The sequence below is a fragment of the Meleagris gallopavo genome, chromosome Z, assembly GCF_905368555.1.
Source record: "Meleagris gallopavo chromosome Z, MGAL_WU_HG_1.1, whole genome shotgun sequence".
NCBI lineage: Eukaryota > Metazoa > Chordata > Aves > Galliformes > Phasianidae > Meleagris > Meleagris gallopavo.
In genome coordinates this window covers 61,149,338-61,173,503 of record NC_139435.1, presented here as the reverse complement: position 1 = coordinate 61,173,503, position 24,166 = coordinate 61,149,338, and the positions used below count along the sequence as shown (strand labels likewise).

The window sequence follows — 24,166 nt, the reverse complement described above, 5'->3', positions numbered from 1 at the left end:
CTGGCTCTGGGCACACACCCATCACTCACAGCAACCACAAATCAGCGTGTGATCAGTGCTGTACACAGGTCACAGAGAAGGCACGGTGCACTGCTAACTCAGGTTATGGCAAACAATTGTATGCATTGTGATACATGGGCTAAACACAGCCCTGTTTTTTTTTGTTGTTTTTTTTTTTGGTGAAAGAATTTGAGAACTGGTTTCAAGATTGCCAAAAAAAAAAAAAATCAGCAATTTCTTTGTGTATTTGCAACTCTATTTTCAGTCGTCATAACTACGTTACCTACAGATTTTTAAACAGAATGTATAGATTGGCAGTTCAAAATGTGATCATTTCTTTGTTGGACTTATATAAGCCCTTTCTTACCAGAAAGAGATAGCACTCACTTTACAATCACACCTTATTCATATCACCACTTTTTGGCAGCATGTACATTTGTGAACAACAAATGTAAACATGGGATGAAGTTCAGGAAGAGTAAAATTTCATCAAAAATTGCTGACAGACACTTGGAGAACTCACTAAGAATTGCAATTGCTGATGCTGAAGGAGGCTGTTGCATTAGTTGCGAAGAAACAAAATGAATATCCCACTGTTTTTTATATTTTTATTACTCTCTTTATTTTAATAAGAAATGTTACTTATACATATTAACTACATTCTATTTTTTGCAAGGGATGCTCTGAAAGTAATGCCTCCTATTTTATTTTATGCCACATCAGAGGCAGGCGCTGGTGGTATGGCAGTAGAGGTTGAACCTTCCCACCAATTTTCCATTGCATTTTGTTGCCATGGTCAGATGGCAGAAGAGAAGCAATCTGACAAAATGACATCTGACATGGAATTATGTATGAAGAAAAGCTGTGTCACTGAATTTCTCTGTGAGGAAAAAATGGCAGTCACTGGCAATCAATGAATCTTTCTGAATATTTATGGAGACTAAGCAGTAGATGTGAGGCAGTAGGTGGAGTGTTTCAGCAGTGGCAACAGCAACTACACTTTTCAGATTTTTGCTAGCGTAGCACTCAGGCTGGTTTGCTGCTGATGAAAATGCACAGTTGATGGAGGTGATTGTGCTGAAAAATAGAGTCTTGTAGCTGAGAATTCCTCTATCAAATAGTCTTATTGTGTTCTTTGTATCGTTGTTTCCATGGAAATACATAGGAGGCATTACTTTTGAAACAACCTACATATTCTTGGCCCAGGATTTTTTTCTCTTCATTCAGTGCAGCCCAGGCAAATCATAAGGTTGGATGCCCATGAGCTAAAGCTTCTGAGGAATTACATGACTTTTGTAAGCATAGTTCTCCCCCTCAAATACTTGCTTCTTTTCTAATTTTTATTTTTTTATTCACGTTAAGTAGATAGCACTAAGGGTAGCTTCCTGTATGTCAGACCCAGCAAAATGACAACTTCAAAAGCAATGCCCATTTAAAAAGGAAAAAAAAAAAAAAAAAAACAAAAAAAACAAACCTGCTTAAAGTCTTGGACAGTTAGTACATATGCAGTTGCATCTTTTGATCAGAAACTATGTTCATAGTTGCAGAGTTTATTCTCTTTACATTTAACATGTATCCATTTCAATTTGGTGACTTTCAGGAGTAGAAATTATATAGTGCAGATTGAAAGTGACATAGAGGGAGATGTGAAAGCCATTGAACATCTGAAGTGTGCACTTCTAATTGTGTTTGTACAATCCTTTGGACATGAGTTCTTGTATTAGATTATTTGTAGATAATACTACTATTGTATTAGAAAGTCTCTTCATTGCAATGTTGGCAGCTTTCCCACACTGTTTTACAAGTTCCTATGTAGCTCTTAACCCATGTTTTCTTGATAAGTATTATGACCCATCAATATTGCAGTAATAGCAACCATGCATGGGCTGTAGCCCTATATGGCTAAAGGCTTTTCTGTTACAGTTTTTGTAAATATCTTGTGTGAAATGACATAGGTACAAGGAGCAGAAATAAGTTGCATTCAAAGAGGAAAGGAGGCAGCTGGATGGCACCTGGACTTAGTTTCAGTTGTTTTTATGACAACTTGTTTTTATCACAAACTTGTTAAGGTGAGGGCAAGGTTGGCCTTGTAGCTTTGTAGACAAGAAATGGAAAAATCCTTGCTTAAAAAAAAAAAAGAAAAATTGAAGTTAAAGATTAAAACTGTAGAAGATGCATTGTTGTCTAATGCAATCTTCTCTTTGTTTGCTTGTTCCTTTTTTTCTTTTTTTTTGTCATCTTCTTCTAGAATTTCGTGCAGCAATGGGTCAAGAAGCTGGCAAACTTGCATGGCCAAAACCAACAGGAGGGTATCAGACTATTACAGGTAGAAGATACGGAAGAAGGCATGCTTGTGTCAGTTTTAGACCATCTTTGAATAGTGAGGATGGAAATCAACACCAACACAATGGAGAATATGAAGGATTAGAATTGAGTGATGGTAAGGAGCAGATTTCTTTATGTATGTACATATCTCTGTGTATGTTCCATTTTATTGCAAACTGTGGTGTTTAGGGGTTGGGGAGGAAAGTCACATAGGGAGATGTAGAAAAGGGAAGAGGGTATCCACATATATGATACATATGTGTAAGCTACACTTAAAGCAAACTGAAGTATTTTTAGATTTCAGTTTTGCTTGAAGAAGGTATGAATAAGTTAATGTGTCTTAACAAGTTGTATAATCATAAGATAGAATCCCATTATTTTGCCTTTCTTGAAGACATTTGTTGAAAGTCACATTTGGAAGAAAATTTCTTCTAGCAAAACGATTCTATGAAATATTTGACCAAATAACATATCTTTGACCTCAGCGTAGTTACAGTGGTAATTATTTTAAGCTCGTATAAGATCTTAAAATTTATCTTCTGTTGATACAACTTGAACATTTTCCTCCCCTTTTTTTTTTTTTTTTGCTTCAGTGATTCTTCTTTCTTCTTTTTTTTCCTTTAAATAATGGGAAGCTTATTTTACATGGTATCCTAAGTCTGCCTGTGTTTAAAATAACCTCTTATGGATTTAACTGTGCATGCCTTGTTTTTTTTTTTTCTTTTTTAATGAAGTTTCTTAGTTCCTTAATACCAAGCTAAAATTTGCAAGTACTTGCATCAAGTTATGCAAGCTGTTTGTGTGTTCAAAAACAGCATGGAGCTTACAGGTAACTCAAACTAAGTATTAATTTTGTGGTAGTACCAGAATGTATCTTTTTACCTTGTTTAACTCTTGCTGAGTTCAGTATTTATTGTATCTTTATGCAAGAGGTGTTTAATATAACCAAATGGAATCCATGGTTATGTGACTTCAAACTGTAAATTCTGTGTTCATTCCTGCTATTATTTTCTCCTTATGTAGAGTCGCATTTACAGCTGCAGTACAAAATACAGTGTTGTTAGTACATAATTTATGGTAGCAATAAGTGGTTTTATTTGAGTGTTGCGGGAGGCACAATTCAGCTAGTTAACAAATGAGTAGTCCAATTTTAACATATGGAAAGACTTGCAGCTTTTTCAAATTTCTAGTCTCATTCAGGTTTTCTTTTCTCATCTGAAAATTTCCTTTTAATTGAACAAAGTAAAGGTACTTCTTATGAGCATGCTTCTTCTTTAGTACTTGGTTTGTGCTGTCAAAGGCTGAGCTGAACTTGAATCATTTAAATTTATTTCTTTAGCCTTATTTACATTCTTATTTCTGTAAACTATATTAATGAAAAATGACTACATCTCTGCTAAATGTTTCTCCATAGTAAATTGCATTGCATTTACAATGAACTACCCTTTTTTCATGAGCTGGTTTTGTAAATGAGATTACTCATTGTATTTTCTTACAATTTTCTATGAAGGTTCTGGACCATTGGTTCAAGTTTCTTCAGGTTTACTGGATGAGCCTGTGTTAGAAAATATTGGAACTGGAGAACCCATTTGCCAAGCTGTGTTCAGGCAAACTTCTGAGGCAAACCCTTCACCATTTTCTTATGTAGAAGGCAGCCAAATCTCAAGGAACGTTATGAGCCCTGATAAAAACTCAGAGGACCTTGCAAAATATGCTTCTGGGGAGTGTGATGATTTGAATAGCTGCAGTGGAATAGCTTTTGTAAACATTGACTCTTATGAGCCAGATAGCAGTGAAGGAGAAGATGGTGATGATCAAAACCAACTTTGCTTGGTGAGAGAAGAAGCAGGTGTACTTCAGGAGACACTAGATAACATAGTTTCTGAGTTAGAAAAGGATGTAGAATCTCTTACGCATTTACGGTCCCAGCTATCTACTCTCAATGATAGAGTTTATAGAGGATGTTGTGAGGAAATAGGACCAGTGCCCTTAGCAAGATATTTTAGCACAGATTCAGACTTTACCCAACCAGACAATGGGATGTATAAAAAATCTGCTGAAGATCAAGCCATACTGACAAATAACCTGAGTGGTGCCAGCTATGAAATGCAACTGGTAAACACAGTGAATATTGAAAACAGGACCTGTGTAACAACTTGTAGTGAATTAAATATCAATGATGAGGAGACTGAGCAAGGAGATTCACCTGAACCAATAGTGAGACCTAAAATAAGAAAACTAAACCCCACAAGCCATTTGGACAGAGAGAAGCTTCCGAGTAATAATGAAGAAGAAAGCAGTTCTAGGAGGGAAGGTGAAATTGATGAAATTGAGCAAGGCTGTGCTGAGTTTCCTTTCAGAAATGACAAAGAAAAATTGAGCTCCAGTATGTTATTTGATTCCAAGTGGTACAGTGGTCCTCAAAGCCACACAAAATTAGACCCAAGAAGAAATACATCAGTTCAAGAACAGAAAGTTATGCCAGATGATAGCAGTTTCTGGGATGAGTTTGAAGACTGCAGCAGACGCTTATCAGTGTCCCACAGGGATCAAGACAGGTAAAGTTCCATTTTTGTATCTGTACTGGGTTGAATTGGATGTGTAAGTAATATACAAATCTGCATGATTTATTAGCACATGGAACACAGTAGCTCAATTTCAGAACATAATCATACAGCAAAATGCCAAATCCTCCTTTCAGTTCTCCTTCAACTCTAAGATAATCTAAAGAAATGGCACTTTACATTACTGTACCATAATGTGATGATTTTGGTATTTTTCCAAACATTGTAGATTAGGTCGTAAGAATTGGGTCAGGAAAGTTTCTTGTTTCTTTTTTTAATTATTTCTAACTGAATTATGCTTTTGATGGTGGAATGAGGAGCTGTCCTTTAGCTCCCACAGTATGGTGTTGGATAGCATGGCAAACAGAGACCAGTTCAGCTAGATGATTGTTCCCATAAAGTCTCTGTTAAGCTAATGTCTCACATTTTGGCAAGTGACAAGTCTATAACTCAGTAATCATTAAATGAAAGTCTGCATCTCTGCAGAATTTGGCTTAGTTAAATCCTAAATTTTGAAATTCAAGTGTATGATGTTCTTACTTTGTTTGCTATTAATGTCTGTAGGAACATCTACTTTCCTTTCAATGAGAAATTCAATAAAATCTGTGTACATACAAATTCAAAATAGAATTATATTGGAGCAATTTTAACTACCAATATGGTAATAGGTGGGTGACTCTGAAAGTAATGCCTCCTATTTATTTCCATGGAAACTGCAACAGCTAGAGCACAGTGCACTGTTTGATGCTGAAATTCTCAGCTGCAAAACACTTTTTCAGAGTAGTCATCCCTATTAGCTATGCATTTTCACCAGTGATGAATAAGAGCCTGCATACGGGCTCACTGTTTTACAGCTGTTCTGATGGCATTGTTACTAGGAAAATGTTACTCATGAAGTCCCTCTTTTATCAGCTGGAACAGATGGAAGTCATAAGGTCCCAAATGTGGTCTGTATGGTGGGCATGGTAGGATAGTCCAGCCAAGATTGGCACTCCTCTATCTTCAGGCTGGTGTGAAGCCTGGTATTATTGTGTTGCAAGAGAAAGACTGTCTTCTTTTCAGGCCTGACTCTGGAAATTTGAGCCTTCAGCTTAGCTAGCACCTTGATGTAGCAGTCAGAGTGGAGGTTTTTTTCCTCGTTTTCAGGAAATCGAGAAGGATCACCCCTTTCCTATCCCAAAAGACAGTACAATGCTTTTTATTCACTGAGGGCTGCATCTTGAACTTTTTATTTGATAAGGAGTTCATGTCTCCACTTCGTAGACTGTTCTTTTGACTCCAGATCATAGTGGTGACACCACATCTCTTCACTGATAACCGTGTAGTCTAGGAAGCTGTCACCTTCAGTTTTGTGTTGGTTTGATACATCATGACAGTGTTCTTTCTGTTCCTGTGTGAGCATTTGTGGTACCCATGTTTTGGACCACCATTGTGTCCAATGAATTGAAACTGTTGTTCAACTCTGTGTACAGTTTGCTGGTTATAATCCAGCTGATTTGTGTGGATGAGTTATCAAGATACTCATCATTTCATAGTCCAACAGATGTGCGTAGCTGTCTGGAACGTGGCTTGTCTGTCACATCACTCTCACCACTGCTGAAATACACTACCCACCACTGTGCTCTTCTCCACTGTTTCATCAATTCTCACTCAACATTTATGAAGATGAATGATAGTGAGTGCCATTTTTCTCTGCATGGAGAAATTAATTGACAGTTCTTTACCTCATATGCACTCCCATGTCAAATGCCATTTTGTCAGGCTGCCCCTCTGCTGCCATCTGTCACACAGCAACGAAATGCAATGGAATATTCGTGGGAGGGTTCAACCTCCTACTGGCATACCACCAACATCAGCCTCTGATGTCATAGACCAACATAATAAAATAGGAGTTATTACTTTCAGAACAGTACTTCTGTTACTGGAATCTGTGTTGGTAATCATTACTGGATTGTGAAATAGAGAACACTGAAGGAACAGCTCTGAGGCTCTAGGTTAGTCTTACAGTATACTTAACTAACCTTTAAATGTGAGGAGGGAAAGTACTGGAATGTTAAACAGTAGTTGGTACGACTTAGGATGTATTTTGAAAAACTCCCTATTGCTCATCTGTTAAAGCCAGTGGCTTAAATGATTTTCAGTAATCTATCAGTTGTAACTCTGTATAGTTTAAAGAAGAGAACAGAGAAAGGACTGTTGTGAATGGCTTAGAGATTGCCAGAACTTCTACTTAATGTTTTGTGTGACTGAGATGTGAAGCTAACGTTTCTGCACATTTGCTAAGCAAACGTTGGTTTTCTATGTATCAAGGTGCTGATAGGAGAAGGTGCATCTGGGGCAGCGGATTTGTATTTCTGAGATATATTTGCTTTACTAATGTCTAGAGAGAAGAAGAAAATACTTCTACTAGATAGTGTGGACAGATTTTTTTTTTTCCTTTTAAGAGAGAGATTTGAATGTACCCTACATACAGATCTATATTTATAGGTAGCACAAAATTGTCCTTGAAAGCTTTTCTATGCTGGAAAGAAATCTTCATACAAAAAGCACAAAGACATAGAATGTTTCTATGCATGTTTTCTTTCCCGTAAAGCAGTGCTTAAATCCACATCCTGCCTTGTTTACATTACAGCTCAGAATGTAGTGATGGAGAATGGACTGCAACTGGGCCTATCTATTTTGCTGCTGCAGAAAAAGACCAGTCCTCAAGTGATGAGAGCTGGGAGACTGTCCCAGGCAAGGAAGAACGTGAAGCAGAAGTGCTGAATAGCAGCAGTGGTATAGAAGTGAATGCAGACGCCTGCTTCCATGGAGGGTATGTCTTTATTTTCATTTAATTTGTTCCTGTGAATTCTGACAGCAGTATCACAGTAGCCACATGACACTGTGCAGAATAAAATAAATTCTAAAAATAGTTACTCTCTTAGCAATAATCATTTATGGACAACTACATGATTAATTTGATGTGCACATTTAAAATAGGAAAAAATGACTTGTCATACAAGCAATGCTGGCTATTTTGTGAAAAATACAGAAATAATAAGAGGGCATTGATACTAATAATAACAGATCAGCATCAATAGGGGTTACGATGTACTGACTCAAAAAAGGCAGATTAGGAAAGCTAATTACGTAGCACGTCTCTTTACACACACCTTCCGATGCTGCATAGTACTCCTTGCAAAGCTGTTGTTTGTCACTGCTTTATATATTACAGTGAATGGAACAACTGTTCTTTATTTCTTCTTTTCTTTTTTATTTTCCTGTAAGTGATTAAAGTGAATTTGAAACATTCGCTTGATGAGAGCTTACTTTTTTTTTTTTACTTTTTTTAACGAAGTCTGTTTTTCTTGCAAGGAATTTTTTTCTAAGTATCTAATATTGACCTTAGATTATTACTTTGGGTCTTTAGAAAGCAACAAGTCATGGTTAAGTATTCTTTCTGCTGCTTCTGCTCGCAGGCATACAGCAGCTAGCACCAAACAGTCTAAATCTGTTACTGCTTTATTAGCATCACTGTCTCTTGAGGTCTTAAGAATTAGAATGGCTTTATGAAAACATCATGAAAACTGATCTGTTTCAGAACAGCAACAATGGAACTGCGTATCCTTTAGTTTTCTGTGATGTGGATAACCTGCAATTGTATTAATTTCTAACACAATTCCTATTTATTTGCTCTTTGATAAGAAAAGCAGTATTCCTAATTACTTTTGTCTTTTTCTCCTCTGGAGAACCTAGGTGCCACACATGGCTTCTCTTACAAATAATCTCTTGGCAATTAGGTCAAGCTTCCCCATGGCAGGCTGCTCCAGGGTGTTGAGAGCCTTTAACTTTTAGATTTTGGAACTTAGATTAATAAGAAAATCTTTAGAACTAAATTTGGTAGCCCTGACAGTGATACTGCCTGTACTGGGGAAAATGCTAAGCAAGCCGCTTACTGTATGGCTGACCTTGAGCTCTGTGAAAGTAGTTCTGTTTTAGCATCACGGGTTTCAGTAGGTTCAGAGTCTGGGTGAACCAACAGATAACTCTGAGAAGTTACAGTTTTTTTTTTCTGAAAGCAAATGATAAATTTCTAGTCAAGGACTCTGGGAAAGACAGGTGCAGCCCTTGATGTAGTATTTGTATCCTCTCTTGTTTGCAAATGCTTGGAAGAGGTCCTAGCTTCTTAGCTTTGTCTGTTCACTTATTTATTTGAAGGGAACAAACGTTTTTCTCTTATTAATTTGAAGGGTGCAAACATTTTTGGAGGAAGGTGAAATTCCTTGGTTACAGTATCATGAAGAAATAGAAAGCAGCAGTGATGAGGAAAACAATCCATCGAGTGATTTTGTGCATCCTGGATTATTTATGTTGGATGGAAACAACAACCTTGAGGATGACTCCAGTATGAGTGAGGACCTGGATGTGGAGTGGAGGTATGTATGCCTCTTGTAGTTTTTTCTGTTCATTTTAGAGAGTTTGTAGTGACTGGTTACTTTTGTTATATAAGATGTCTAAACACACACAGATATCGTTGTTCTAGAAGGCAGGTGTAGATGTGTTAAGTGAGGCTGTGTTCTGAGAACATTCTAGGGCACATTTGGGGGCTGTGTTTAATTTTTCAATTGATTTTCAAAACAGTAAGTATGGCAGGAGTATTATAAACAAAAACAAGGCAATATGAATATAGTCAACCTTCAAGTCAGTGCAACTTTCTAACTTTCTTTGCAGCTGGAGTAAGTTAAATATTGTAACACATACCTTATTTCTCTTGGAAATGCTATGTGCTTACCTAACTTCATTGTAATTCTGAATACTTCACTCATGTTTTTTTTGTCCTTAGTTTGCTGAAGAATAGTGTGATATATTTATCAGGAAAGCCCTGCAAATGGCAGGAAGAAAGTTATCAGAGCCACTTGCACAACCTAATCCTAGAGTAACACAAATTGTGTTTGTTCAAATTGCAAGTGAGCTAGACTGAATGCTTCTCAGTGAAAGACTTAAAGCTTTTTCTCTTCTTGTTATTAGTAGTATTAAAAATTTGCCATGTAGATGTGTCTTCATAAAGAGACAGCGTAATTGTTTTTATATTGTCAAAAAGCTCAGAAGGGACTAACATGTGGAAGTCCAAGTTGAAATAAAGTACACTGTTACAGGGACAAGCAAGTACTTACTGCAGCAAGCTAAACAAGGAAACTGTGGTATATGGATATAAACCGATCTTTCAGTTTTGGAGATCAGCTTTGTCAAGCTGCTTAACTAATCAGAATAGAAAGAAGAGTGTTTCTCTAATAGTATGTTTTTTTTTCTGTTCATCATATGCAGAGAGTAACAGTTTTGCCAGTGCCTGTTTTAAAATTTGATCCCTGATTGTTAAGCTGTAAAATGCTAATATATGATGAAAACATAATCTGAACAACAATTTTTAAAAGAGCCTAATAGAATACACGTGGAATTTATTTGCTGAGCTGTTTGCCCTTTTACTTTGAAGTGGTCGACAATAAAATCTCACTTCAGAATCTTCTGATGTCTGTATCACTGATTGTACCGCTGTGCTGGGCATAGGTTAGTAGTGTGTTCTGGCAGAGCCCAGCAGGAGCCTGGAAAGGAAGTGTTATTGTGTGAAACAACTAAATGTATCCAGTCTTCATGTTGTCACTGTTACATTAGGGAGCATTGTCTGTGTTTCAAACTTGTGTTTTTCAGGTTGCTGGATGAGTTTGGCGATGGAGCAGGAGTTGCTCAAGTCATTTCATATGTGGATCCTCAATTTTTCACGTATATGGCACTAGAGGAGAGCTTAGCACAAGCTATGGAGGTATTAAAGTGTAGCAGTTGATTTTTGTATGAATTAAAACCAAAGCACACTGTGTTATTTTAATACACAAATATTCAGATCACTGAGTTTTACTCTTTTTTTTCCATCTCGGAGGGTACTCTTTTGTGTGTTAATATTAGATATAAAAATATTTAGTGAGACAGGAAACATTTTATCAATATTGGAAAAACATATGAGAATGGTACAAGTGTTCTGACCATGGCAGCTTTATACCTGTGGTGTTGTCACAAGAGTTTTTCTTAGTCAACTTACAAACAAAGATTCAACAAGGACTAAAAAAAAATCCTTTTTTGGTCTGCTTTGAACTTTTAAATTTGCAAGTTTGAAAACAACTGTTAAACTTCTTCTAAATGATATAGAGCAAGAAGTCATTGATCAGCACTGGTTTTAGAACTAGTTTTAGAATATGCAATTATTTTCTGTTAAAGGAAAAATGGCAATATTGGTATTTCTGCAAGTATAAATTCATCACTTAAATGTTATCAAATTTTGTACATACCTAAAGAAAATTCATACCTACTGTGTGTATAGACTATTCCATTTTTTTTTTTTTAAGAGTAGTGGTAGAAGTCTCTTATCTGTATTCCTCAGAACTAGTCTTCATTGGATTTGTTTGTCTTAACTACCTAGTGGATAAACCACCACTGTTATGATTATTGTTGGTTTTTCTTGTTTGTTTTAGTTACATGACATTGGTCACTGTCAGAATGTATATAGAGCTAGCTAGCTGAAATTCTGTTTCATGCAACATGCTCTGCTCTGCCAGAAGTCTTCTCTGCAGGATATTCTCTGCCAAAACAAGAGTTAAAAGATGGGTAGACATATATGGTGTTGCAACAATTAAATTGAGTATTTTGTATGTGAAGTTTAGGGAATAGCAATAGGGAGCTTGACAACTAGCTCTTAATTAAAAGGGGTGAACAGGGCAAACTGTGTCAGGATGTGCTTCCAGGCACAATACTGAGGACATGTTAAAATTTCTAAAGCTGACAGTCAGTGGAACAATCATACAGCTTTTTAGCGTTACAAATAGTGATAAAATCAATAATTTTGAGAATGAGCTTAATGATGATTTTCAAAGGAGGTCAAAGGGCCATACCTGAAGTTATTAATCTTACATTACTAGTGTGCATCTCTTAAACCATTTAGAGGTCAGCATTTTTTTGTAGATGTATCATAGGGTTTTCTCCAGTTTTAGAGGACCTTGTTAGTTTTGCTTATCTGAATATGCATCAAAACTGCTTCTTGCTATGCTGTAGGTCTGTTGATATCTTTATTCTAAAACCAATATTGTGAAGTTGTATAAGGAAACATCCATGTCTCTTCAATACCTGCTAGTTCTCACTACATCAAACAAGACAGAACTACAGAAGCAAGTTGACCTCCCCCTTTGCAGTGAAAAAAGAGGAATTGTGTAGAGAGGGGAAAAAAAAAAAATCCCATCCATTTTTACAATTTTTATTTTTATAATTCTTTTTATATAATTTTTATAATTCTGAGATTTTTTTCCTCATTTCTATGCAAGAACATTGTTGAATTCGTCAGAAGGAATGTGTAAAATTCGTTCAAGCTGGCCTGTAAATGCAGTCCTAATTGACTGTATAGATGGCTGACAGAGAAGCTGCTGTAATTATGTTAGTGTCATCAGGAACTGAGTGTCATTGAACTTGTTTGGCAAGCAGGAAGATGAGTACAAAGATAGTTATTCTATGGAACCTGTGGTACAGGTCACTGTAGGTGTTGGATGAGAGGAAGCCCAATTCTTTTAAATAGTATTGCTTGAAATTAGCATTTGGATGCCTGAAACTTTATGGTGGACACAGAAGCCTGGCATAGTTGGAATAGCAATAAGTAGTTGCTTAATAAGAGTTTTCAAGTCTTTGAGAGTTTACAGGGGAATGCATTAGCATCATTGTTGTATAGATACTTCTTAAATTTGTAATTGAGTTAACGTTCTCAATTCCTATCATTTAGGAACACACTGATAAACAATGACGATGTTTATTTCTGTATTGCTGGCACAGAATGGGTACCTTGTAAGAAATTTTTACGTATCTGTGTTGCCTAAAACAGCAAGATGTTTTACAACAGCTGATGAATCCATTTGCTCCCTCCCCTTCCAAGTACTGCAGTATAGAGTATCATTTTAGTTCATATTTGTCACTGTTCTTCTTGCTTCGATAGTTTAACTTACAAAGTAACTTTTAAGGGTGATACTTTCACATTGTTAATTTGATTAAATGGAATTGAAATCCTTCCTCTTAAGGATTATTACCCTCAAGCAACTTACAAAAGATGGCAGTGTGAAGAGTTGTTATTCAAATAGTTCAGAAAATAAGTGCAACGATTACTCTAAACTGTCCAGCATTTCTTAGACCGTATTGTATTTCTGGAAGCTGAGAGAAACTGAGCAAAAAATGTCCATCTGTCCAGAATTAATTTTGATTGTTTGTTTAGGTTGTATCTTAAAACTCAAAACAGAGCAAGAGGTAAGATACAGTATCTTCTGCTTCCTGGAAAACATGATTTATGAATCACTAGTTCTGTATAAACTACGTTAATAAAATATGTTGCAACCCTATCACTCAGTGGATCAACAAAGGCTAGAAATTTGTTTCTGTGGTAGCACTTATCAGAACAGTATATAGGCAAACTTTCCCAGTATTCGTATATTGTAGATGTACGTAGATCTCTCCAGAAGTAATGCCAGTTTTTCCTCATAGAGAAATTCAGTGGAACACCTTCACTTCATACGCATTCTCATGTCAGATGCCATTTTGTCAGACCGCCTCCCTACTGCCATCTCTCCCTCAGCAATAAAATGTGATCACATATTGGTGTGAGGGTTCAGCCTCTTACTGACATACCACCACCATCTGCCTCTGATGTTGTGGGCCAACATCATAAAATAGGGAGTGTTACTTTCAGAGCAACTCTTCATAGAACTCTTCAACAAATTTAGGAATATGAAATCTTTCACTGGAACAGTGTGTGATCTAAATACGTCATGATGTTACAGAGCCTCTTCTTTATCTTTTCTGGTCATAGTACCTGGTCAGAAGTCTGAAATGTGGAATATGGAATTTTCACGGGGAGGACTAGAACAATTTATCAAACATGTATTTTATGATACAAAGAACAAACTGAATGAAGACTTCTAAGTTTGGATAAGAGACTCTTGAAAATGTCTTCTCTAGCAATTTTTGATACGACATTTCAATGCAGTTTTTCTATAGAATATATGAAAAATCTAATATGACCATTTTTGTTTTGCACTTTCCATTAAATGTATGTGAGTCAAGTAGAGAGGTCGTGATAACAGGTATCTTAGGAGCTAAAGTCAAGATGATGAGATTTGAAAGCTCTTTTAGGGAAATAGTAATTAAATCAATCATGAGGAAGAACAAAGTCATCTAATTTTATGTTCTTCATTTCTCCTCAGAAATAAAGGGGGAGTGATTTCATTTATTCTTGACATGGTCCATCTTATTTTAGAGATGGATGTGTTTTGGCTTTCTAAGTTGTTTCTTTTGTTTTTTCTACAGTGATATGGTTCCTCTTCACTAGATATGTTTCCTATTTGTTCTGTATTCTTTATTATCACCTTACAGATTTTACTGCTTGCATTTATTTTTCATTTTACCCTTTTAACAGCTTTCCCTGTTTGAACCCAAATATGTGTGTCATTCTCCAATTACATTGTCTATGTACTTATCACAGTTTTTAATGGCTTTCTAAGAGAATACTTACTGGTTCTTAGGCTACTAGGAGTCGTATGGTGTTTAAAAAAAAAAAATGTCAGTTGTACTGTTTTAGTTCAATTCAGATCTAAGTTGAAGGCAGACATGTTGGTTAAGTCTTGCTTAGTCTGATTCTACATTATGGATGCGATATACCTTGTAACTCATTTGCTTCTTGGTAATTAGAAATGCTTTTGCACCTTATGTTTCATAATCATAGAATCACATAATATTGAATGGCCTGGGTTGAAAAGGACCACAATTATCATCTAGTTTCAATTCCCCTACTATGTGCAGTAGACCAGGCTGCCCAGAGCCACATCCAGCCTGGCCTTGAATGCCTCCAGGGCTGGGGCATCCACAACCTCCTTGGCAACCAGTGCATCACCACCCCCGCCTCTGAGTGAAAAACTTCCTCCTAATATCTAACCTAAACCTCCCCTATCTGCCCCTGTTTAAAACCATTCCCCCTTGTCCTGTCACTGTCCACCCTCATAAACAGCCATTCCTCTTCCTATTTATATGCTCCCTTCGAGTACTGGAAGGCCACAATGAAGTCTCACCAGAGCCTTCTCTTCTCCAAGCTAAACAAGCCCGTTCCCTCAGCCTTTCCTCACAGGAGAGGTGCTCCAGCCCTCTGATCATCTTAGCAGCCCTCTTCTGGACCTGCTCCAAGAGCTCCATGTCCTTCCTTTACTGGGGGCCCCAGGCCTGGACGCAGTGCTGCAGATGGGGCCTCACAAGAGCTGAGTAGAGGGGGACAATCACCTCCCTCTCCCTGCTGGCCGTCCCTTTTTTAATGCAGCCCAGAACACAGTTGGCCTTCCGGGTTGCAAGTGCACACTGCTGGCTCATGTCCTGCTTCTTGTCTACCGGGACCCCCAAGTCCTTTTCTGCAGGGCTGCTCTCAAGGAGATCTTCCCCCAGTTTGTATAAATAATGTAGAAATCTAAGCTTTGGCCACTTTTCAGTGTCATGCTTCTGGAAAATGGTAAATATAACACACATTTGTTTAAAAATGAATGAAAAGGAAGTCCTGGAGAGCTACATGCTGGTAAGCCTCACCTCTGTGTACGGCAAGGTCACGGAACAGGTCCTCCTGAAAACTATGCTATGGCACATAGATAGCAGAGTTCGTTGCTGACCGCTAAAAGCAAATTGTACCTGACAAATTTGGTGGCCTTCTACGGCAGGGTTATAGCATAAGTAGGTAAGGAAGAAGTATCTGGTATCATCTGCTTGGACTTACACAAAGCACATGATACAGTACTGAAATAAGTCTTTGTCTCTAAAATGGAAAGACGTAGATTTGATTGATGGACCACTCAGTAGATAAGGAATTGGCTGCATAGTTGCATTCTAAATAGTGTAATCAATGGCTCAGTATTCAGATGGAGGTGAGACATGACTGGTCTTCCTCAGTGGTCTGAATTAGGACCAGTGTTACATGACATTTGTCAACAACATGGACAGTGGGATTGAGTGCACTTACCAAGTTTGTGGATGACACCAAGGTGAATGGTGTGGCTCACACAAGAGAGGGAAGGGATGCCATCCAGAGTGAGCTTGACTGGTCCATGCAAAACTCATCAAGTTCAATGAGGCTAAGTGTAATTTCCTGCACCTCAGTTGGGACAGCTGCCACTGTCAGTACAAACTGGGTAATGAATGGATTAAGTTCTTCTGTGGAGAAGGACTGGAGGATGAAGACCTTGGCATGAGCCATCAGTGTCTTCATATAGCCTAGAAAGCCAATTGTGTCCTGTTCTGCATCAAAATTATACCTAATTAGCTGAAGGTGGTGATTGTCTCTCTCTGTTCCTATCTCATGAGATTTCTCCTGGAATGCTGTGTCCAGGCTTCGGGTCCCCACCACAGGAACAATGTGATGATGTTGGCCAAGTCCAGAGGAGGGCCATGAGGATAATCACAGGGCTGAAGCAGCTTCCCTGTGAAGACAAGCTTATGGATTTGGGCTTGTTCAGCCTAGGGAGTAAAAGATTCTGGGGAGACCTCACTGCAGCATTCCGCTGCTACAGGAAAGATGGGGAGAGAATCTTTATGAGGCAGTGTAGTGACAGAACAAGGGGTAGGTTTCAATTAAATATTAGAAAGAAATTCCTTACTCTGGGGGTGGTGAGGCACTGGAACAGGTTGCCAAGAAAAGCTGTAGATACCTCTATCCCTGCAGGTGTTCAGGGTAGATTGGATGGAGCTCTGCGCAATAGGAGTCCCTGCCCACAGCAGGGGATTTGGAACAAGATGATCTTTAAGGTCCCTTCCAACCTAAGCCATTATGTTCTTGATACTGTTCTATTACTCTGATGTGATCAGAGGTTAGGGTAAATTTTTAATTACAGCATCCTTAAAAATTTATCCAAAAACTCTGAGCTTATTCAACCTGTTACTGGTTTAATTAATCCTCCTCACAAAGTTTTTTTAACTAAAATAGTAGACTCTTTAACAAGTTATATTGTCACAGTGGCAATTTTCATAGTATATATAGCTCAGGAAGTTTTCAGGGGAAAAAAAAACCAGCAAAAGAAATTTACCTCTGTATAATGAGAACAAAGAGATCTGTCACAATTTTGACATTTGGAGGGGAGAAAAAGCAAATGTGTATTAAAAACAATCGAGCTATGTTCTATAAGACTCTGATACTAAAGCAGTTTCTCCTAAAATTTCTCCATATATCTGTATCTATTTCTATATATCTGTATAGATATATATCTGTATCTATTTTATCTATGAGTGAGTTTTTTATTGTCATTTGTCACTTGCGTGTGTTTGGTTTACTTCAGTAGCAGTATAGAACAAGTCAGAAATATATGGATTGTTACTGACTTATGGATATTTCCAGTGCTGGTTCATAGGTCTGAGAAGTTCACAGCCTTGTAGCTTATACCACTTCTGTCTTTGGCAGTATTCAGCATGTAGTTTGTGGAGCATGGAGTGGTAAGCAGTCATATTTAATAGGAGGAAGAAAATTGGAGTTATCTATGACGCCTTAAAAGCAAAGTTATACAAGTTACAGAATGGAGCTTCGTTCAGTCTGCTTTGTTTTTTGAAGGTGTAGTTTAAGCATCAGAGTCATTGTGAGGCTTATTGTCTGTGATATTCCTTTTATGTAGCTTTCAAAAAGCAAATAATGCTTCTGTAAATCATTTTCTGTTTTGTAGAGCTAATATTGGATATAGACACAGAGACTTGACGAAAGCAATATTGCATCTGCTTTGGATCTCATTTAGCTTTCCCAGCTGTAGTAGTTAATCTAATCAGCAGCAGTACTTTTATCTTCAAAATATTCTCAGACCATCACAGCCACAGCAAAATACCATTAGAAATACTAAAGTCAACTTAGTAAGGAAGTATTGTCCATTGAAGCAGCATTAAATGATTTCAAGCTGTTAGATCTCAGGAGTTTGAAGAATGTAGTTGTTTCGCAGGTAGAGCTGTATACTGCACCACAAACAATTGTTCCAGGGTTTTCTTTAACTAGAACTTCTAGATGAGAATACTTCTGGCAGTAGGAGCTGTAAGTATTTGTCTGTTAGTTCTAGCTGAATTTATGCTACTGCAGATATTTAATTGTAGGTGTTAGAGCTACTAGATGGAATGGCTGTCCAAGATATCTTGCCACTGTGGTAAGAGCAGACACATTCACAGATTGTGACTGATAACTTTAAAGATCCAGAGGAAAGGCTGCTGAAGGTGTCTGCATGTCATCCAGTGTTTTTCTGATTTGTTGGTGTTTTTTTGTTCTTAGTAGGTAAATGATGTAAATGATAGATGCTATAAAAATGTCAATTTATCTTAAAGTTCTTAGCAGAAAATTTGATATTTCATCCTGTTTAGAACAATAAACAGATATTCTTGAAGGCTGCGGGTACTTAATTCATGATATCAACTCAGTGCTTACGTGTTCATGGCTATTCAGTTTGTTCTGCTGTATTGTTGAATCAGGTGTGTCTTGTGCATTTCTTAGAATTTGGATCGGCTATATTTGCTTTTTTGAAAGGTTCTTCAGCAAAAAGAAAACACTGCAGTGTGCTTGAATATATGATATAAATTAACATCAAATCTGCCTGCTTTAGCATTGGTGTCATAATGGCTTTATATGGTGAAAAATTTAGTTTTGTTTCGAAGTGCATATCACCCAGAGTCGTTAAACAGATGAGAAACATATATGCGGATCTTGCTTTTTCCTGAAAGCATACATTGATTTTGTAGCCCAGGTACTTAATTTTTTCTTCTCATTTGAGTAATACTAGTTTTGAAGCCAAAAACTGCGTAAATGGGACTTTTATTTTCAGGCAGTTTTATATTGGCAAGGTTTATTGTATTTTTTACTTGCTCTCTTTTTATAATATGGACATTCATTGGAGAATAAGTTGTGCATCTGTGCTGATATGTTGAGAAGCCTTAGTAACAATCTGATACTGTTTTGACCTTCAGCTTTTGCTCTTTCATTACCAAAATAAGAATGATGTAATGGTTGATTGGAGAGGGTTCCTTGTCTTGCTTATTTGTTTTTATATGGAATGTTGTATTTGTGAGTAAGAGAACTTGATCTCTGCTCACCTTTTTCAGAATGCTCTGGCACATTTGGAGTCTCTTGCAGTTGATGTTGAACAGGCCCATCCACCAGCTCCTAAAGAAAGCATAGATTGTCTACCACAGATTGTCGTCACAGATGACCATGACGGTATGGAAAAAACAAATAAGAATTAATTTCTGCTAGGTTTATAAGAACAAGTTTAGCTTTTTGTAACAGCATAGATACAGCCTTGTTAGCTGCACAGTATGTTTAAATACTGTACTAAGAGCTTCTGAATTTTGAACTGAACTGAGTGTAACTTTTGTAACTTCTGTGAAATGAATCTTTACTGTATGAGCTGTGATTGTATTTCATAATCATTGGTGATACTGTTGGTATATCAGTTTTATACATCTAAGATTAACTGACATTAAAAGATATTAATACTTTTTCTGCTTGATGTCTGCAGGTCAGGAGCAATGCTGCACTATATGTTGCAGTGAATATGTAAAAGATGAAATCATAACAGAGCTACCCTGCCATCATTTGTTTCACAAGCCTTGTGTCACTCTTTGGTTACAGAAGGTAAATGCTTTTTGGCTGTTTTTTTTTTTTTGGTGGGTTTTGTTTGTTTAGTTTGAGTATTTGCATTCTTACAGGAAGAACGGTTTCAAACTTTTGAAAATGTGGAATGGTGTTCTGTGAAATCACTAGCTATTATTTTTATGCATTGTGGAAGCAAATTCTAAATCAAGTGAGAGTAATTTATATCCATAATCACCTGAGGAGCAATGACTTGGTATTTATTTTTAGGTATGTGTATGTGAATATACATGGATAAATAAACTGAATAGTTAAATATTTATTTGTGTAAGGATTTATAGTAGTTAGAGATTAGAATGCAGTGATGTCATTCTTGAATGGGAAAGGAGTTTTGTGTGGGAAAAACATGATTTGTTTTGGGTAAAAATGAAAAAAGAAAAAGTAAGTTACATTTCAGCAAGATAGAAGTTTTTTTTTTACTGTGCCTCCTACCTGAAGTGAAGATAATGCTTTCATCTTCTCTAAAGACAACCAAGTATCTCATCTGATTTGCTGGAATGTGTCGGACCCATTTCTGGTGATAAAGTTCACAGAAGAAATAAGCATCTGCAAGAATATGATGTAGATTAATTTGCAACACCTTCCTTTGATAAATGTATTAGATTTTGTTTTCATCATCCATAATTACCTTTTCTTCCCTTGGATCCGATCCCGGCTCGTATTGAGGTGCCACTAAAAGAACTATAATTCATTAACTAGTATTTCTATGACTACATTTGTACTCTGCTTTATGTACAGTGTGAACTTGGACTTGATGATTTTCATGTAGTTTTTAGAAATAGTGCTGAGCCTATGGTGTAGTGTATCCCTTTCTCAAGTACTGTAAGAGTGTGATTAATTGATTCAAACCAGGGAGATAAGATCATCTCTAGAATGAGTTCTAGGTGTTTTTACGTTATTTTTGTATCCTAATGCTCTTAGTTTTGATGTTAAAATCTTTGTATTTTGTCTTATCTTTTTTCTACTGTCAGTAGTAAACTGCTGTTGCTGAGAACTATGATGAAATCCTGTTAGATTTGGGCTTTATTTTTCCATAAAGTGTCAAATATAAACCAGATTAAGTTCCCACTTCTCTTTGAAGAAGTACACCTTGCAGGGTTCCTGTGGCATATACCTGGTATTCAAAAAAAAAAAAAAAAAAAAAAAAGTTTTAATCAGAGGTGATATATATCTCTTAGCTTCAGTCAGATGTCCAATCTGATTTGAGTTTGTCATCAAGAAATACATTGTAAATCATAAACTTCAGCTCTTCACTAGAATCAAATTCAGGCTGTGCAAATGACCTGTTCTTTCTTCTCTTTTTCTGTAGTCAGGAACTTGTCCTGTTTGTCGCCATGTGCTTGCTCCCATGCTTCCTGAAGCACCTGCTGCCACTGCTTCCTTTCTACCTGATGATGATTCTTCATCTTCTGTTTAGAACGTTACGGGAGCTCCCAGCTAGCGTATGAGATGAACATTCTTCTGCCAAAATAAATGTTAATTGTGCTTAGTTACAATGTGAAAAAATGATATGTAAAATACCGTGTGTATCGTATGTTTCAGTTTGGAAAGAAGACGCAAGAATTTTTCAACTGATTAGATTTACAATAGTTTCTAGCTTTCAATTTGAAAATTTAAAAATGTGCACCCTTTTTCGGTTTTCGGAGTAATATTGCTGGTAACTAGAATGTCTAAAGCTTGTATTATGTTAAAGTTGTCTGAAAAGATAATATGGCACTTTGTGTTTGCATTCTTACAACTGCAGTGCAGTTGCAGCTTGCTTAAGTTATGCTTATAGACTGTCCTACATAACTGAACTATTTGCCAGTGAGTAACTGTAATTCTTCTTTTGTTTACGTCAGATATGAAGACATTTTGTGATGACAACAGTACAATTTGCTCTTACTGGAAATGCAGAGGAAAAATATCTCAGTTTTATTCCACATTAACCTTTTTCCTGGCATCAGAAGTGCTGTTAGATTACTGTTGCCTGGGCTTTTTTACAAATGCTGTTACCAATTTTAAGTCTTAAGTCCTGAATGAACTTTATTATGTATGAACTTTTAACGTCAACATTTGATATTCTGAGTTTCTAAGAAGTTGAATCTGTAACATCTGAGCAGCTGGTTCTTTTTTTTTTTAAATATTGTTCTACTGAATAGACCTCCTTTACTTTCTCCTCCTTGCACACACATTCGCTCTCTTCTAGATAGATTTATTTTTATATATATGTCAGGGAGGAATTGCTTTCCTAATGCAGATATAATTAAAATATTTTTGTCTCTTGGAGTCTTGAAGTCTGAACAAGGTAGTAACAACCTTGTGCGTTTCGTTGAAAAATATCTTTGAATACATGGATGTTAGCATAACTATTATTATTGCAGAAATTTAAGAATGAATGTTTCTGGTGTTTGCACTTGTTGCAGTGGGTTATGCTACGTAGAGTATTTTAAAGGGAAAAAGACTGTAACTTCTAAAATGTATTTCTCTAGTTAATACTCCGTGTCCCTTAAAGTTTTCTCTTGTGCTGAAGTTTGTCTTCGAGCACAGAAAGTTAAGTGGATTTGTGTATTCTGTATTAGTGGTTGTGCAATCTTACAGTGCTGGAGCATGGGGATAATATGCAAGGAACCAAATCCAAGCACTCTTAAAATTACTTGTTTCCAGTAACTACTAGTTAAGCTCGTGGAAAGCGCAATGTGATGATTGAAAAACTAAGATTAAAGTAGCACTTGGTTGTGGTTGTTGCTGCCATAATAGCCTCATCTTTACAAATATTAATCTATTCTTTGAATAGTGATATAAGACAGTAATACTTGTTTTTGAGAGACATACTGAATAGCGTTACTTACTTTACAGTGTACTTTGTGGGCTGTGACAGAATTGCTGGATATTGCCATAGATCTATTCCTGAGGTTTTAGATTTTGCATTACTAAACATGAATACAAGGAAGTAAGAACAAGGGTGTTGGTGAAAAGTTGTGGAAGTGTGGTTAGCACAGCTCCTTACAAGTTTATTTTTCTGCAGTAGAACTCTATATTCATCAAAGCTGACATCAGCAGGGTTTTGAAAAACATGACAAGGAACCTGTAAGTGTACTCACTGGGACAGTTTGTACTAATCCAAGAAGCACTGTAATTTTCCTTATCTCATTTATAAATCAGTGCTGGGGAGAATGCCCATTGATTGCCCTCTTATGGCAAATGCTACAACAGGTTATTGTAACCTGCCTGTATTATATTTCTTTCCTAACTGCACAGTATCTGTCCCTCATTTAATCCTTTAAGAACCGTTTTTTGTAAAGAGGATTACCTTAGATTCTGGGGCAAGATTTGGAAGCACTCTTGCTTGTAGCTTTTGATTCCAGACTTAACAAGCAATGTCAAGAGCTAATTCAGAAGCAGCTGTTAGGCTTTTTTCCTCCTTATCTATTACTGGCCTCAGTTCTGTCTACTATTTCTGAACAGCTGATGAACAGCTGTCTAAGAGTGTTAAAACCTTTTTTCTTTTTTCCCTTTCACCTTGAATGTTAATGGATAATTCATAGATCTTTCTTGGTGCCTCAAATGAGGAAATAGCAAATGAAAGACCTTTGTCAAGGTGTCTGCAAAATGATATGCCATGTCAGGTCATACTCAGGAGAGATTACCTGAGCAATCCTTCAAATTCTTTGGAATATTCAAATGCTAGTAGTGATTTATTTTTTGGTAAATGAAATTGCGTCAGATTGCTGTGCACATTCAGTGGTAAAATCAGTTCAAGAAGGCCTGGTCCTTGGAAACACCTTGTAAAGTGTAATGTTTTCCTAGAACAACAAAAATTAAAGAACAAATATTTGCTCAAAGGGAACATTCTGGGTATTCTCTAATAAAAACTTCTAGCTACAAGAAGAAATTTTTTTTCCCACATAAAGTAAAAACAAGCATTCAACAAGAAGGCAGAGGAAAATGTGGAAAAATAGGTCTGCTACAACGAGAGTTTGTATCATAGGTCTGCTACAGCTGAGGGTTTATATCGTCTCTTCATGTACTAGTAAACTGGATGCGTGAGAAGTCCAAAGGAGATCACAAAAGGGGATAAACAAATTACCTACTTTGAGTAATGTTCAAGTAATACAGAAGTTCTTGTGAAAAATATGTTTCTGGTAAACTACATGATGTAAAATGAATGCTTTTTAATATGTAATAAAACGTTTTCATTGTGAAGTTAAAATATAAAGTGTTTTGGATTTTTTTAACTTTCTATTTTATGCATTCCTTTCTGGGGGCCCTTTGAGGTAAGCCAGCAGCACTCCAGAACTGCCCTTTGCATATTGAATTAACTTCACTATTAGCTTTGCCAAGAGACAGAGCAACCTGCTACACCTTGCATGCACTGATGTTAATTCCTTGGTTCATTTCTCTGTGTTCTTCATCAGCTTTCTTGGGGCTTGGTTTGGATGGGAACCGTTGAGCAGTGCTCCTGCTGCAGGCACTTTTTTCTCAACCCATGTCCAGCACAGTGCTGGGCACGTACCACATGTTCCACTCAATACACCAGGCATTAGGTGTGCCATTAGCTCTGATGCTTGACAACCTCACAGCCTCAACATGCAGT

At 36.8% G+C, this 24,166-nt stretch overlaps 1 protein-coding gene across 1 annotated transcript; it reads left to right on the top strand.

Moving 5' to 3' along the window:
* Positions 1–2,175: 2,175 nt before the first annotated feature.
* On the top strand, positions 2,176–23,788 carry PJA2 (praja ring finger ubiquitin ligase 2). The gene is made up of 8 exons (XM_010725901.4): positions 2,176–2,440; positions 3,836–4,883; positions 7,522–7,704; positions 9,122–9,307; positions 10,578–10,689; positions 19,041–19,155; positions 19,457–19,572; positions 20,900–23,788. The coding sequence occupies exons 1-8, from the start codon at positions 2,188–2,190 to the stop codon at positions 21,005–21,007; spliced, it is 2,121 nt and encodes a 706-aa protein (XP_010724203.2). The 5' UTR covers positions 2,176–2,187; the 3' UTR covers positions 21,008–23,788.
* Positions 23,789–24,166: the final 378 nt, after the last annotated feature.

Coding starts and splice junctions, on each gene's coding strand:
- PJA2 (XM_010725901.4), top strand. CDS start 2,188: ATGCAATCTTCTCTTTGTTTGCTTGTTCCTTTTTTTCTTTTTTTTTGT. Junction 2,441..3,835: donor AGGATTAGAATTGAGTGATG/GTAAGGAGCAGA, acceptor TTTTCTATGAAG/GTTCTGGACCATTGGTTCAA. Junction 4,884..7,521: donor TCCCACAGGGATCAAGACAG/GTAAAGTTCCAT, acceptor TTTACATTACAG/CTCAGAATGTAGTGATGGAG.